At 39.5% G+C, this 15,089-nt stretch overlaps 1 protein-coding gene across 2 annotated transcripts in view; it reads left to right on the forward strand.

The window, feature by feature from the left end:
- RYK (receptor like tyrosine kinase) overlaps window positions 1–15,089 on the forward strand; it is a 111,754-nt gene that overhangs the window by 47,257 nt on the left and 49,408 nt on the right. The window contains exons 6-9 of one of the 2 annotated variants that reach the window (XM_069565361.1): window positions 32–176; window positions 7,236–7,336; window positions 10,669–10,794; window positions 13,349–13,435. In XM_069565361.1, coding sequence (XP_069421462.1) covers window positions 32–176; window positions 7,236–7,336; window positions 10,669–10,794; window positions 13,349–13,435 — 459 coding nt within the window. Of the gene's footprint in view, window positions 1–31; window positions 177–7,235; window positions 7,337–10,659; window positions 10,795–13,348; window positions 13,436–15,089 lie in introns of both variants that reach the window. The other variant, XM_069565358.1, reaches the window with a different exon arrangement.

Genomic DNA, 15,089 nt, shown 5'->3' on the forward strand with positions numbered 1-15,089 from the left:
AAGCTTAATGTGCTATTCATTTTTATTTCAGATGATCCTGTACATGCAGCTCCAACCACTTCTACGCGTGTGTTTTATATCAGCGTAGGAGTTTGCTGTGCAGTAATATTTCTTGTAGCAATAATATTAGCTGTTTTGCACCTTCATAGTATGAAAAGGATTGAACTGGATGACAGGTATTGTACATCTTTGGGGAAAGGAAAAAAATAAAAACAGTTATTTGCATATACATGGGAGCCTACCCACACCCATGCTCAGTGGTGCACAGTGGTACAGGGGAAGAAGGGAAGCTGATTAAGCCCTGGCCAAAGGAAAAATACCATCTTTGTGTTTCTCTGTAGTTTTATTTTAAAAAAATTTGTGAAGTCAGAAATACAGTTTATTATTTGGTGAAAAAGTAGAGATCAGTTTTTTTTTCTATCCCCTTTGACATGACTGTCTTTTAGACTTCTAGTGCCTTTTTGAAATAGCTCTTCTTTTTCCTTCTCGCTTGTCCCTCCATCATTATCTGTCCATTTGTCCATTCATCCATCCAGTTTATTAACATTTATTGAGAACCTGCTATGATTTAAATCATAGTTCTCAACCTGGTTGCCTATTAGAATCATGGGTAAACTTTTAAAATATATCAACACCCCTTCCAAAAATTCTGATGTTATTGGTCTAGGGTGGTGTTTGGGTATTCAGTATTTTTTTTTTTTTTTTAATTAAAGCTTCCCTGGTGACTCTAATGTGTAGCTTTGAGATACACTGGTAGATACTATGCTAAGTACTAGGAATAAAACAATAATGATGTTCTATCATGGCTTCAAGTATTTAATCTTTGACATTAAACGTATTTATAAAAGTTTATAAATTTGATGATATGTATTATAGTGTGGGAATATAGCAGCTTGTCCCAGCCTGGGTGAGTCAGGATGACTAGAAGTACATTGTAGACAGGATAGGGTGAGAGGTAGAAGTGAAATAATAGATGAGTTTATTTTCTTAGTCCACAGTTCTCATTTCCCTCCTTAGTGATTCCCGCTTGCTGACTGAAGACATTCTCAGCTTCGTGACTTGGCTTTCAAGGTGTCCTCCTTTAAAGTGTGGAGATAAGCACCCCTTCCTCTGTGAACTTGCCTCTGATGCTCCAGTCAGATAATTACTTCTTCCTCACCTTTGCTCTACTCTTTGCCCTCCAGGACTTTTGCTCATGCCTTCTTTTGTTCCCTGTATTTGCCATGGATTCAAACCCTCTCCATTCTTCACATCTCAACTCCATTGCCATCTCTTCCATGAAGTCTTTTTTGAGCCCCCCAGCCGTCAGTTTCTCCCTCCTCTTTTTGTCTCTCTTTCCTTCCCTGTTTCTCTTTTTCTCTGTTTGGTAGCAGTTACTGTACCTTTTCCCTATGTACTTGTCTTTCCTGCTCGAATGTAAGCTTTTTCCAGTTAGGAAGCATTGCATCTTACTGCTGACTCCCCCAGTCCTATGTGGTGTCATACACATAGTGAGTAAGCATATGTCCGGCAGAAACAGCACAAGGGAATGGGGAAGGCTGGTTGGATTAATTCCTGCCCCTAAGTATTCTCTGTCCCCTTGGTTACACTTTTTTTATCTGAGCAGAGAAAGAAGAGAAAGGTCAGAGTAAGAAAAGAAACACATGGGTGAAGTGTTGCAGGATATGTTTTGTGTGTATGATTGTGTTCATTAGATTTGGGTTTTGTAGAGAAAGAGCTAAGGAGGTCGTGAGGTAACAGGAACATTTTGATGGGACTCTTGAGAGAGGATATGGCAGAGTTAAAGGTCACTGGGAGGCATAGCATTTCAGAGTTAGTCTTGATAAACACATTCTTCTTGAGGTTTTGCTTGTGTGTGAGGGCTCTGAACCATGTACAACCAGGTCAGAGTTGTACAAAAACTTAAGAATTTGTGGGGCTTATACCTTTGCTGCTGAAATAATTCGTTACCACCCATTGCTCAGACGGTAAAGCGTCTGCCTACAATGCAGGAGACCCAGGTTCGATCCCTGGGTTATGAAGATCCCCCGGAGAAGGAAATGGCAACCCACTCCAGTATTCTTGCCTGGAAAATCCCATGGACGGAGGAGCCCAGTAGGCTATAGTCCATGGGGCCGCAAAGAGTCGGACATGACTGAGCGACTTCTCTCACTCACTCACCCATTAATTGGTGTTCCAGTTCTCTAGTTTTTTGACAGAGATTTCCAGACGATGCCTGATGAGAAGCACCTTTCATCATCACTTGTTTTCAGGGTACAGCCTAGTGGTTAAGAGCATGGACTGGAGCTAGCACACCTCTGAGTTCTGGTTGTGCTACTTGCTAACTTTGTGGCCCAGAGGAAGTTTTGTAGCCTCTTTATGTCTTGGTTCTCCTTATCTCTAAAGCAGAGATGATCATGGCACGTACTTAGTAAGCATGTTGTTAAGTTCTAGTGAAATAAAACTGTAAGCTCTTAGAACAAGCCCTGCATATGGTAAGTGCCATTATTAGGCTTCTTCTTTTCAGAAAGTTGCAGTGTACTGGTAGTCATGGATTGATTTCTTCTTCAGCTCTTGCCTGTTCTACTGCTGCTGCTAAGTTGCTTCAGTCATGTCCGACTCAGTGTGACCCCATAGACGGCAGCCCACCAGGCTCCCCCGTCCCTGGGATTCTCCAGGCAAGAATACTGGAGTGGGTTGCCATTTCCTTCTCCAATGCACGAAAGTGAAGTCGCTCAGTCATGTCCGACTCCTAGTGACCCCATGGACTGCAGCCTACCAGGCTCCTCTGTCCCTGGGATTTTCCAGGCAAGAGTACTGGAGTGGGTTGCCATTGCCTTCTCAGCCTTTTCTACTAGCTGTTACTTATTACTTGACAGCAAGCTAATAGTGGTGACTAGAAAGTTCCCATGTAGTAATCTAATAGTATTGAGGCACTTGCTTCTCTTTGCATTGGGGCCTGTGAGATGGCAGTGACTACCACTTCATCAAGTGTTGTCTGCTAGTACTATACCATGCTCTATATGTGTAGTATTTTATTTGATGCTCACAGCCACTTAGTGGGTATGATGCTGTCCTTGTTTTAAAGATGAAGACACAGACTTGAAGAGATTAAATAACTTCTTCAGGATTGCGCTGCTAGAACCAGAGCAGAGCAACAGGAAGGACTCGTTGTTGTAATGAAAGTGAAAGTGTTAGTCGCGCAGTCATGTCTGAGTCTTTGTGAGCCCGTGGACTGCAGCCCGCCAGGCTCCTCTGTCCATGGAAAACTCCAGGCAAGAATACTGGAGTGAGTTGCCATTTCCTCCTCCAGAGGATCTTCCCAACCCCGGGATCAAACTCTGGTCTCCTGCATTACAGGCAGATTCTTTACTGTCTGAGCCATAAGGGAAGGCCAATTGTTGTAATAGAGGTATTGTAATAACTCAGTGTTGTAATTGTATAAAGCACTTATATTTGGTTTCCCTGATGGCTCAGACGGTAAAGAAATTGCCTGCAATGCAGGAGATCCAGGTTCAGTCCCCGGTTTGGGAAGATCCCCTGGAGAAGGGAATGGCTACCCACTCCAGTATTCTTGCCTGGAGAATTGCATGAACAGAGGAGCCTGGCAGGCTACAGTCTGTGGGATCGCAAAGGGTCAGACACAACTGAGCAATTAACACTTTCACTTCTTTTTTCACTTATTATATGCCAGGCACTGTTCCACGTGCTTTATATCCATTAATTCCCTCAGTCTTGACAACAGCCCTGTAAGGTTTGATGGAACCCATGGCTCCACGGAATTCCTTGCACAGGGATGGTAGAGAGTTTTTCCATTCCTGACACTCGGGAGCCAGAGTCCTGTTCTACACAGCTTATTTAGAGGCAGAGACCAAAACTGCCTAAGGGGGTGCTCATGCCAAGGAATTTGGAGCCCATGTGTGTGACTTGCCCTCTCCTGACAGTACAAGCTCATCTTTTCCATCTCTGCTGTGCCGGGGGAGTGTGTTCTGGAGAAGCAGAGCTTCTGTGAAGCCTTTGCACAGAGGGACTGGCCTGTGCTCTGTCTGCCCCATAGTCTCTCCCTGTTGGCTGTTGAATATAGGAGAACTCATTCCTTTGTGGGTTGCTTGAATTTGTTGTTTGACAATATCTTCATTTTCCATTATCTCATTACTGGCGACAAGGCCATTTTATTTCCCTTTATTCATTTCTGTGTCTGGTGTCTAATGGCTACCGCTGAATGAATATTTCATGAAGAATTTCTTGAAGGAGGGATGAGTGGAGAGAGGCAGGAATCATTCTATTAGAGTAGTAATTCTTTGCCTCTTTTGATACATATCAATAGCTCATATCAGAAGCAACCATTCTGTTTATTGATTGATCCAATAAGTGTTAGTTGAGCTCTCAGTAAGGCTCAGTTGGGACCACTTGAGGCCTCTTGGGCCAGGCCCTGGCTTTAGTGTTGGGGAGGAAGGAATGAACAAACAGGTGCTTCTCCTGCTTTCATGGAGTTTATAGTCTGCTATAACAGATATTAAACCAGAAATCCTGCTAAAATGTAGGCTTCACGAAAGTAGGGATCTTTGTTTATTGTGTTCACTACTGAACTTGCCAGCACTTGGCACAGTATCTGGCATATAATAGACACTTAGTAAATAGTGTTGAATTAATAAATGAATTAGATATATAAATATAAATTATAACAAGTGCTCTGAAGGAAAATGATGATCTTTGCCCTAAATTCTAACTTTAACTCTATAGCAGAGTTCATATCTGCTCATCTTACTTGCTTATGAAAGTTAAATGAGATAATTTATTTAGACTGGTATTAAACTATTAAGTGCAAGCAAGTGTACATTTTTATCTCACTTTTGATCTCATGTGCTATAGCTATGTAAATATTGATTTTAATAGGTAACAAGGGTTGATCCTCAAATGCTCCATCTTTCTCATAAATCTGGGATTTCAAAGGTTTGTTCTGGCCGCTTGACATAGTGCTTTGCTCATTATTCAGTTCAGTTCAGTTCAGTTCAGTCGCTCAGTCGTGTCTGACTCTTTGCGACCTGCAAATGAATCGCAGCGCGCCAGGCCTCCCTGTCCATCACCAGCTCCCGGAGTTCACTCAGACTCACGTCCATCGAGTCGGTGATGCCATCCAGCTGTCTCATCCTCTGTCATCCCCTTCTCCTCCTGCCCCCAATCCCTCCCAGCATCAGTCTTTTCCAATGAGTCAACTCTTTGCATGAAGTGGCCAAAGTACTGGAGTTTCAGCTTTAGCATCATTCCTTCCAAAGAACACCCAGAGCTGATCTCCTTTAGAATGGACTGGTTGGATCTCCTTGTAGTCCAAGGGACTCTCAAGAGTCTTCTCCAACACCACAGTTCAAAAGCATCAATTCTTCAGCAGTCAGCTTTCTTCACAGTCCAACTCTCACATCCATACATGACTACTGGAAAAACCATAGCCTTGACTAGACAGACCTTTGTTGGCAAAGTAATGTCTCTGCTTTTGAATATGCTATTTAGGTTGGTCATAACTTTCAGCCACTAAATATGTACATGCTCCTAACATTGTTGCATGCTCAGGCTTTTCAAGAATCTGAGGTGGTACAAGAGTGCCACCTACTGTTGAACTAGTAAATACTTTGGGATCTGTACATATTTATTCAGTCATCAGTGTTGGTTGCAGGTAATATTTAAATTGTACTTTCCACATATATTATGTAACTTGAGCCTCCCCTAGATCCTGGAATATGAGTTTTCTTAATCCCATTTTATGGGTAAGTATTTGTATTCTATTATATTCTCCATCTTTGGGAATGAAAATGCTTCTCCTCCCTCCCCATTATTGAATCCTGGACTTCTACAGTTTTAATTTCTGATGTGATCTTTGAGTCGTGCTCAAAGCTCCAAAAACGGGTGCTCTGTGGTTCTAAGATTAGGGATGGTAATATTAGTAATAATGAATATAAATAGTAATAATAATTTATAAATGTATATTTGAGGGCAGGCCATTGACCTAAAAGGATTATATTTTTCATGTAATTATTTTAGCAACCTTTTCAGGAGGTAGTATTGTAGTCATTTTATCCATCACGAGTTTGAGGCTCCAAAAGCACTATTTTGCCTAAGGTCATACAGCTAGTTAATAAATGGTGGTGCTGGCAGTTTTGATTTCAAGGTTATACTTTCCATCTCTTCACTGTGCTATCCTGTACCTACTATACATGTAGACCTATATAGATCAATTTTTGAGTAGCAGCTTTTTGTCATTATGTGTATTTTTAATCACTGGGCTTTGAAAATACAGAACTATTGTGTGGGGTGTGGTCATTCAAAAGATTTTCATATTTAGGAAAGTTCGGAGTCTCTGATTGGACTCTGCTGATCCTACAGCTAAGGGAGACATGGAAAGTAGCCCTTCCTTCTTGAGGGTATGACATCTTGCCTTTGATTTCACACTTCATGCTGAATTTCTATGCTTTACTTTTCCACTGCTACAGAATTACTAGACTTGAGGCAGTGTAATTAGAATGTGGTCGAGGGTGACCTGGGATAAGGTGGTTGTCCACTGACAAAATGAAAGGACATTGATTTGTAGTAATCTCGAGTATGAAGTTGTTTGAGCCTACCATCTTCTGGGTTTCTTGATTACTTAAAAAATGTGGCATAATAAAATGCTTCAAGTGCTAACGATTTCTAATAAATTCTATAAATCCCCAAAAGGTGGGATTAGGGAAGTAGAAGAAGCAAAATGTATTCAATTAAACAGACTTGAACCAGGTAGGATATCCTTTCCCAAGTTTTGAGCATGTTTGATTTGCTTTCATATGCCATCATCTGTAGGCCATTTGGTTATGGACCATCATTAAAAGAATCCTGTCTTTATACTCCTTATCTTAAAAGCGATCTAAATTGAATGGCATGAGTTCTTAACTAAGTATTGGTCCACAGTTCCCTAATATATTGTATGAGGTTCAAGACTGCTATCTATGGTATTTGAAGAATGCTACATTTTGTGAATGACTTTGATATGATGAATCACCTGATGATTGTGGAGGTAGAAAGGAAAGAAAAAGAACAGAGCTCTGCATTATGAAGTAGAGTAAAATTTCAGTATGAAACATTTGTGATGGAGATCCATGTATTATTGTGATCTCTGTTAAGGTTTTAAGCTGGTTATAATGGCTCCATGCATTTTATATGTATTGAAAAAGGAAATTTCTCATTGAAGCTGACTTGCCAAGTGTTTCTCTTTTAAAAATTATTTGCAGCATCAGTGCCAGCAGTAGTTCCCAAGGGCTGTCTCAGCCATCTACCCAGACGACTCAGTATCTGAGAGCCGACACACCCAACAATGCAACTCCTATTACCAGTAAGAGTTAATTTAATTCTAAAAGTTAAAGATGATTTACTAAAATTGTTTATGGTCTGTCCTTGGTCCTGTCTGTCTTGTCCTTGGTTAATCACTTATGGGACATATGCCGTGCTACATTCATAGAATCTAACATGTACAGAATTAGGCTTAAACTTTTGTCTTCTAGAACATTGAATGAAACATTCCAAAATTAGAGTATTAAAATTTTAGGTTTAGTTGTTAGAATTAGTTTTAGGGAGGTTTCTAGAGATTATGTTAAAAGGGCTACTGAATCACTTCTGTACAAATTCAAAAGGAGGATTTTCAAATAGTTAGAATAAGCCACTGAGCTGTATGAAGACAGAGACTTGGATTTTAATGAATTATTTGGTCTCATGGGCTGTGGTACGGACTTTACATTGTTTTCTGATCATGATGGTAAACTAGCTGCCATTGGAGATCTAATTTCCTTTATTTTGAACAGGATTTTAATTAAAGTTTTTATACTGTAGCTGTTCAGGGGAAAATAATCATTCTTGGAGTATAATTTAGACATAATGAGGATTGAGAAACGTCATTCACCAAACAAGAAACAACACAATCATCAGGATAGACAGTGGGCCACAAGTCAGGACTCAACTCACTGGTGCCATTGATTAATTAGGTTCTTGGAGGCAAGTTACCTTTTTCTCCCTTGGACTGACATTTACTTTCTAGTAAACTAAAATTAAGAATATCTGTTCTTGGACTTCCCTTGTGGTCCAGTGGTTAAGAATCTGCCTGGCAGTACAGGGGACACAGGTTTGATCCCTGAACTGGGAAGATCCTACAGGCTACAAAGCAGCTAAGCCTGTGGACCACAACTACTGAGCCTGCATGCTGCTAAATACTGAAGCCCGTGTGCCTTAGAGCCTGTGCTCCGCAACCAGAGACGCCCCCACAGTGAGAAGCCATGCACTGCGTCTAGAGAGCAGCTCAGCTAGAGACAAGGCCAGGCACAGCAATCAGGACCCAGCACAGCCCCCAGATAAACAGATGATCCTAGGAGTGAATGCAAAATGCAAAGTCAATTAAAAAAAAAATGATAACATTATTTAAAAGATAAGACTATCTGTTCTTCACCCAGTGCCCTCCTATGGTCTTTCAGTATTGTTTCTCATTAAGAAGAATCAGGATTCTTTGGAGAAATGGACGATCTTAGGACTGGGTCAGGAATAAGTAAGATAACCTGGGATATTTGTTGAGCCAAAAATCAGGGAAACTACTAAAGACAAGAGCTTTCCAAAATGGAACCATTGAGCATCAAAAAGAATAATGACTGCAGTAGATTGAAGTGATATAAATGTGAAATGTAGAAATGTGTAAAAATCCACAAATTTGTAGTGATACTTTTTTTTTTAAAAAAGTTCCTTATGGGAGTTAACTGAGGCACCAATAATACCTTACTCTGACAGCTGAGCATGAACTGTTTTGCACTAACCAGATAGTGCTGGCTTGTGAAGGGAACATTTTTTTTTTAACAGAAAAGTCCCAGCTAATAAATGCAGAAGGAATGATAGACTCAGAATATCATACCTGCATCCCTTAATAAAAGACTTGATTCAGTAAAAGATCGTCCATGTTTTAAACTATATGAACAGAGGGAGGGTAGGGAGCTTTACCATTTGAGGGATCATAGTGTTACTGCCTGAATCCGCTGCTGGAACTTAGCGTCATTAAAAGTAGGATAGCTAGGTAGTTTGTATTCCCGGGTGGAATGTTCTTGTCTTCTTCCCCCACAGAGAGTTAACCTGGATCTAATTAAGGCTATAAGACTGACTTTCAGTTTACAAGGATAGAGGAACGAGTTAGATGACGCTGGAAGAGTCAGATGCTGGACTTTCTCCAGGGTAGTTGATCTAGTTTCTTTAGTAAGATGTGGCAAGAAAAATGAAAGGGGAAAGAAGCAGGCACTGTAGCTTAAAAGAAATCTGAGAGAAATCATAGCAGCACTTAACATCTCCACCAAGGAAAGAAAGATGTATGTCCCTCAGGATATAAAATGATACATGTGAGGGTAGTTCAGATTATTCCTAAGAAACACATCATTGCTTTAAATGTTTAGCTTTGCTCATTGGAGTCATTTCTTGATTGTGGATATAACCTTAAAGAGGTAGATAAGCAAATCATTATATATGCTAAAAGCAAAACACACTTTAAAAAGTCAGTGGAAGTACAGTTATTTTTTGACAGATTTTTAAGTTTACCACCAATAAGTTTACTTGTTTTTGTAGACATTGCCTTAAGGAGATAGATACTTCATTTCTTAAGCATGATACAAAATAAATAGTGTTTTTTTTAAAAAAAAACAACAGAAATATATTTGCCTGTAAATAAAAAAAGTGAAAGGAGCAGAAAAAAATAATTGAAGATAAAGGAGTCAAGAGTTTTCAGAAATAACAAAACACAATAGTATACAGAGGGAAGAAACTCAGAGAACTCCAGGAAGGATTAAACACTCATATATACTAGACATACACACACACCTAGATGTATCATGGTCAAATTGCTGATCAGTGGGATCAGGTTTTGTCATCCTAATGCATCCTTTTTATAGTAAAGTTTTTCAAAGCTTGTCATGTAGTTCTTCCAGCAGCCACTGGTAATCATTGTCTGAGTCCACCCTTTCTTTTGGGATTTTTCTTCCCTAAAATACCGTTCCAATTTCTGCTTGCTAATAACACTAGATCTTCCTTTTATTCTAACTTTTTTTTGTTGCAATGAGAATTTTAATTTATGGCCAGAAATTTTGTTTTGCTGTCATCATATTAAGAATGAATATGAATCAAGGGAACTGAAAAACGAATATGGATCTCATAATGGTATGACTAGGCTGTATGGGTGCTAGAATGATTAAACCAATTATATATGTGTATATGTATATATATATATATTTTTTAAGAAAAGATATTTTTACAAACATCTCTTCATTTGAAGTTATTTTGTTAGGAGACTATATTAGAAAATCTTTGGAGAAAAAAGCAGTTCATTCAAGGGATTAGATTAATTCCATGAGTCAAATTTTGTTTCATTTGGCAGAAAAGCAATTGAAGTGGTATTAATAAAATACTATTTTTAGTGTTTCTTGTTTTAATTCTGCATTTTAAGGTTTTGGGGTAGGTGGGAAAGTGTTTCTTTAAAATTTAGTAGGGCCTTCATAATTAATTCTCCCTGTGTGTGCCTTTTTCCTTTTTGATTCTTACCTTCATTTGTTCCTGCAACTTGACTCCTGGGGTTCTAACTGAACTAGCTGATCCTGATGCCATAAGAAGGTATTTATATTTCTTGGTTTGGCTTTGTTGGCTCCTCAGGTTATCCTACCTTGCGGATAGAGAAGAACGACCTGAGAAGTGTCACTCTTTTGGAGGCGAAAGCTAAGGTGAAGGATATCGCAATATCCAGGGAGAGGATAACTCTAAAAGATGTACTCCAAGAAGGTACCTATTCTCTCAAAATCAGGTTTTCAAGGAAGATTTACTGTTAGTATAAATGTTTTTTTGTTTCAGATTTTAAGAATTTCATCTCATTTCATCCCTAAGGATAGAAAGCAGTTCAGTTCAGTTCAGTTACTCAGTCATGTCCGACTGTTAGCTACTCCATGAACTTCAGCACGCCAGGCCTCCCTGTCTATCACCAACCCCCGGAGTCCATCTAAACTCATGTCCATCGAGTTGGTGATGCCATCCAACCATTTCATCCTCTGTCTTCCCCTTCTCCTCCTGCCCTCAATTTTTCCCAACATCAGGGTCTTTTCAAATGAGTCAGCTCTTTGCATCAGGTGGCCAAAGTATTGGAGTTTCAGCTTCAAAATCAGTCCTTCCAATGAACACCCAGGACTGATCTCCTTTAAGATAGACTGGTTGGATCTCCTTGCAGTCCAAGAGACTCTAAAGAGTCTTCTCCAACATCACAGTTCAAAAGCATCAATTCTTTGGCACTCAGCTTTCTATATAGTCCAACTCTCACATCCATACATGACCGCTGGAAAAACCATAGCCTTGACAAGATGGACCTTTGTTGGCAAAGTAATGTTTCTGCTTTTTAATATGCTGTCTATGTTGGTCATAACTTTCCTTCCAAGGAGTAAGTGTCCTTTAATTTCCTGGCTGCAGTCACCATCTGCGGTGATTTTGGAGCCCGGAAAAATAAAGTCAGCCACTGTTTGCACTGTTTTCCCCATCTATTTGCCATGCAGTGATGGGACCAGATGCCATGATCTTAGTTTTCTGAATGTTGAGTTTTAAGCCAGCTTTTTCACTCTCCTCTTTCATTTTCATCAAGAGGCTCCTTAGTTCTTCTTCACTTTCTGCCATAAGGGTGGTGTCATCTGCGTATCTGAGGTTATTTCTCCCAGCAATCTTGATTCCAGCTTATGCTTCTTCCAGCCCAGCGTTTCTCATGATGTACTCTGCATATAAGTTAAATAAGCAGGGTGACAATATACAGCCTTGACATACTCCTTTTCCTATTTGGAACCAGTCTGTTGTTCCATGTCCAGTTCTAACTGTTGCTTCCTGACCTACATATAGGTTTCTCAAGAGACAGGTCAGGTAGAAAGCAGTGCACAATTTATTTCCTCTATAAAGCTGATCTTTATTTTCCCTTTCTTTAGATTTTTAACTTGCCTTATTAAGCTTTGGTACGATTTTGATATTCAAGTATATTAAAGCATGATTATTAGTGTTTATCACCTTTAAAAGGATATTTCCTGTTTAGTTCTTGACCAAAGATGATCACTTGCTCACAGGCCTTTTTGAAACATTCTAAGTAATTTTCTCTGTGATGGAAAGTATAGGGGTTCCAGCAGAAGGAGATGCATCAATATTGGAGTTATGCCCAAATTCCAGTCTCAGTCCCATAGTTTATTACCTACATGACCTTAGAGAAATAATTTCCTGTCTTCCATAGCCAGTTTCCTTGTCTGTAAATATGGGCTTATGTTTTCTACTTTAGACACGAAGATTAGATGAACTGATGTACATTAAATGAAGTAACACATGATAAGTGTTTGAGAGATAAGACCCTGCCCTTCCCTGTTTGCTGGTCCTTGCTTTCTTTTTTAAGTTTCAGGGTATTGACTGGGGACAATGCTGGAAGAAGAGGACAGAAATTAATAATAACATACTTTCCTGAACTCTTCAAGTTGTTAAATAGACAGTAGCTTTCCCCCTTCCATAACTCAGTTTGAAGTGTTTTGGGTGCATGTGAGTCATTCTGAAATCATCTATCAGTTAGAGATGCTTATTTGTCAGTCACAGCTAAGGGAGGGGTTTGAACTGTCCCAGAGGCAAATAGTCATTAACAGAAGCAGGGTTTTTTTGTGTTTTTGAATGTATAAGGAGAGTCCATTTTTCTCCTTTGTCATTGCTCTGAGGCTAAGTCTAGAAATTTGTAAATGTCTCTCTGGATAGCCCATTGCTGAGCTCCAGTGCTCTTGCTGCTGCTGCTGCTGCTGCTAAGTCGCTTCAGTCGTGTCCAACTCTGTGCGACCCCATAGACGGCAGCCCACCAGGCTCCCCTGTCCCTGGGATTCTCCAGGCAAGAACACTGGAGTGGGTTGCCATTTCCTTTTTCAATGCATGAAGGTCAAAAGAGAAAGTGAAGTCGCTCAGTCGTGTCTGACTCTTTGCAACCCCATGGACTGCAGCCTACCAGGCTCCTCCGCCCATGGGATTTTCCAGGCAAGAGTACTGGAGTGGGGTGCCATTGCCTTCTCCCCAGTGCTCCTAGCTGTATCATTAGTTTGTTTAGGCTATTTCAGAATGAATTCTCATAGACATTTAAAATACGTCTTTTCTAAAAGCAAGTTAAGATGTTTTGTAGTTTAAAAAGAAGGAAAATAAAGATTTCAGTCTTTTTATGCTAGGGCTGGAGTAATGTTGATCACATTTGGCCTTGTTATGTTTAAGTTGTATTGTGCCAGAAAGTTTTGTACGTATAGTTTTATGAGCATTATCATATGATCTCAGTAATTATTGTTTTTCCTTCTAGGTACTTTTGGGCGTATTTTCCATGGGATTTTAGTAGATGAGAAAGATCCAAATAAAGAAAAACAAACATTTGTGAAAACAGTTAAAGGTAGGATTTGTTCCCATCCTGTCTCCATAATGCTTTTCTGTCTAAGGTGGCTTATGCCAGTGAAATTATTTCAGATTTTCAAAGTGTGACAGACCTTTCAATAAGTCCATGTTAATTTAGCTCATACAGGCTAACTTTTAGGAGATTTGTGTTGTTCTCATTAAGGTATAGAAAATAGAAGCTAATAGTTAAGACATTATGCATTTGTTAGATGGTACTCAAAAGTGAAAGTTACTCAGTCATGTCCGGCTCTTTGAGACCACATGGACTATAGAGTCCGTGGAATTCTCCAGGCCAGAATACCTGGAGTGGGTAGCCTTTCCCTTCTCCAGGGGATGTTCCCAACCCTGGGATCTAACCCAGGTCTCCTGCATCGCAGGTGGATTCTTTACCAGCTGAGTCACAAGGGAAGCCCCAGATAGTACTCAGGCTTCCAGTTAAACTGCATCCACTTAACTTCTTTTTTCTTATATCTAATATTATGTTTTTCCTAGGTTCCAATGTTTGGTTTTTCCTTCTTAAAAAACATCTCAGCACACCCTATCCCCAGTACTGAGGAATTGTAAAGAAAAAGATGAACCACTGTACCTTATGAGTATAGCTGTTATTTGCCTTCCTCTCACTCCTGGTACCCCCTTTTTTTGCTATTATGTATAATTTGCAGAAAATATCCACTTGTGTGTGTTCTATCTTGGTAGAATTTTACAGATACAGCCATAGTTAGAATTGCTGCCCCATGAGGTATTTACATTGAAAATTTTGATAGTTGTTGCCAGATTGTTTTCTAAAAGGTAGTGCTTAGTTTATATTTTCATTAACAGAATACCTATTTTCACATGTTCACCTTTTGGAGAAATATATTGCTTAGATTTTCACTTACTGGTTTATAAAAATTTTCAGTTAGAGAGTCCCTATAAAAATATACTAGAATATTTTTAATATGGTTTATTGCCTAATACTGGTAAATTAGCAAACCTTTTTATGATATTAAAATTTTAATGATTTATGATTGGTGTTTGTAAAAGCTTAAAAGTCCCTTGGACTGCAAGGAGATCCAGCCAGTCCATCCTAAAGGAGATCAATCCTGGGTGTTCATTGGAAGGACTGATTTTGAAGCTGAAACTCCAGTACTTTGGCCACCTGATACAAAGAGCTGACTCATTTGAAAAGACCCTGACGCTGGGAAAGATTGAGGGCAGGAGGAGAAGGGGACGACAGAGGATGAGATGGTTGGATGGCATCACCGACTTGCTGGGCATGAGTTTGGGTAAACTCTGGGAGTTGGTGATGGACAGGGAGGCCTGGTGTGCTGCGGTTCATGCAGTCTCAAAGAATCGGACACAACTGAGCAACTGAACTGAACTAAAATAATTCTTAGTTGAGTCTTTTTGCTTATTTTAAGAGAAGGAAAAAATGTGATAATTTAAAGAGTACTTAATTAAGCCTGACAGTGTCTGATGTAAGGTGAGATAACTAGAATATTTTGGAAAAACAAATTTAACATTTCAAATGCATAAATTGAGGGCAAAACTAAATTCAGTTTTATGAGTAGGAGGTGACAATTTTATGACGTTCACGTTAACTTACAAGAACTTATGTTTAATGTTAATTTACAAGAACTTATGTTTCTAAATTTACTTAAAGGAATTCTTGA

The sequence above is a fragment of the Ovis canadensis genome, chromosome 1, assembly GCF_042477335.2.
Source record: "Ovis canadensis isolate MfBH-ARS-UI-01 breed Bighorn chromosome 1, ARS-UI_OviCan_v2, whole genome shotgun sequence".
NCBI classification, from domain to species: Eukaryota; Metazoa; Chordata; class Mammalia; order Artiodactyla; family Bovidae; genus Ovis; species Ovis canadensis.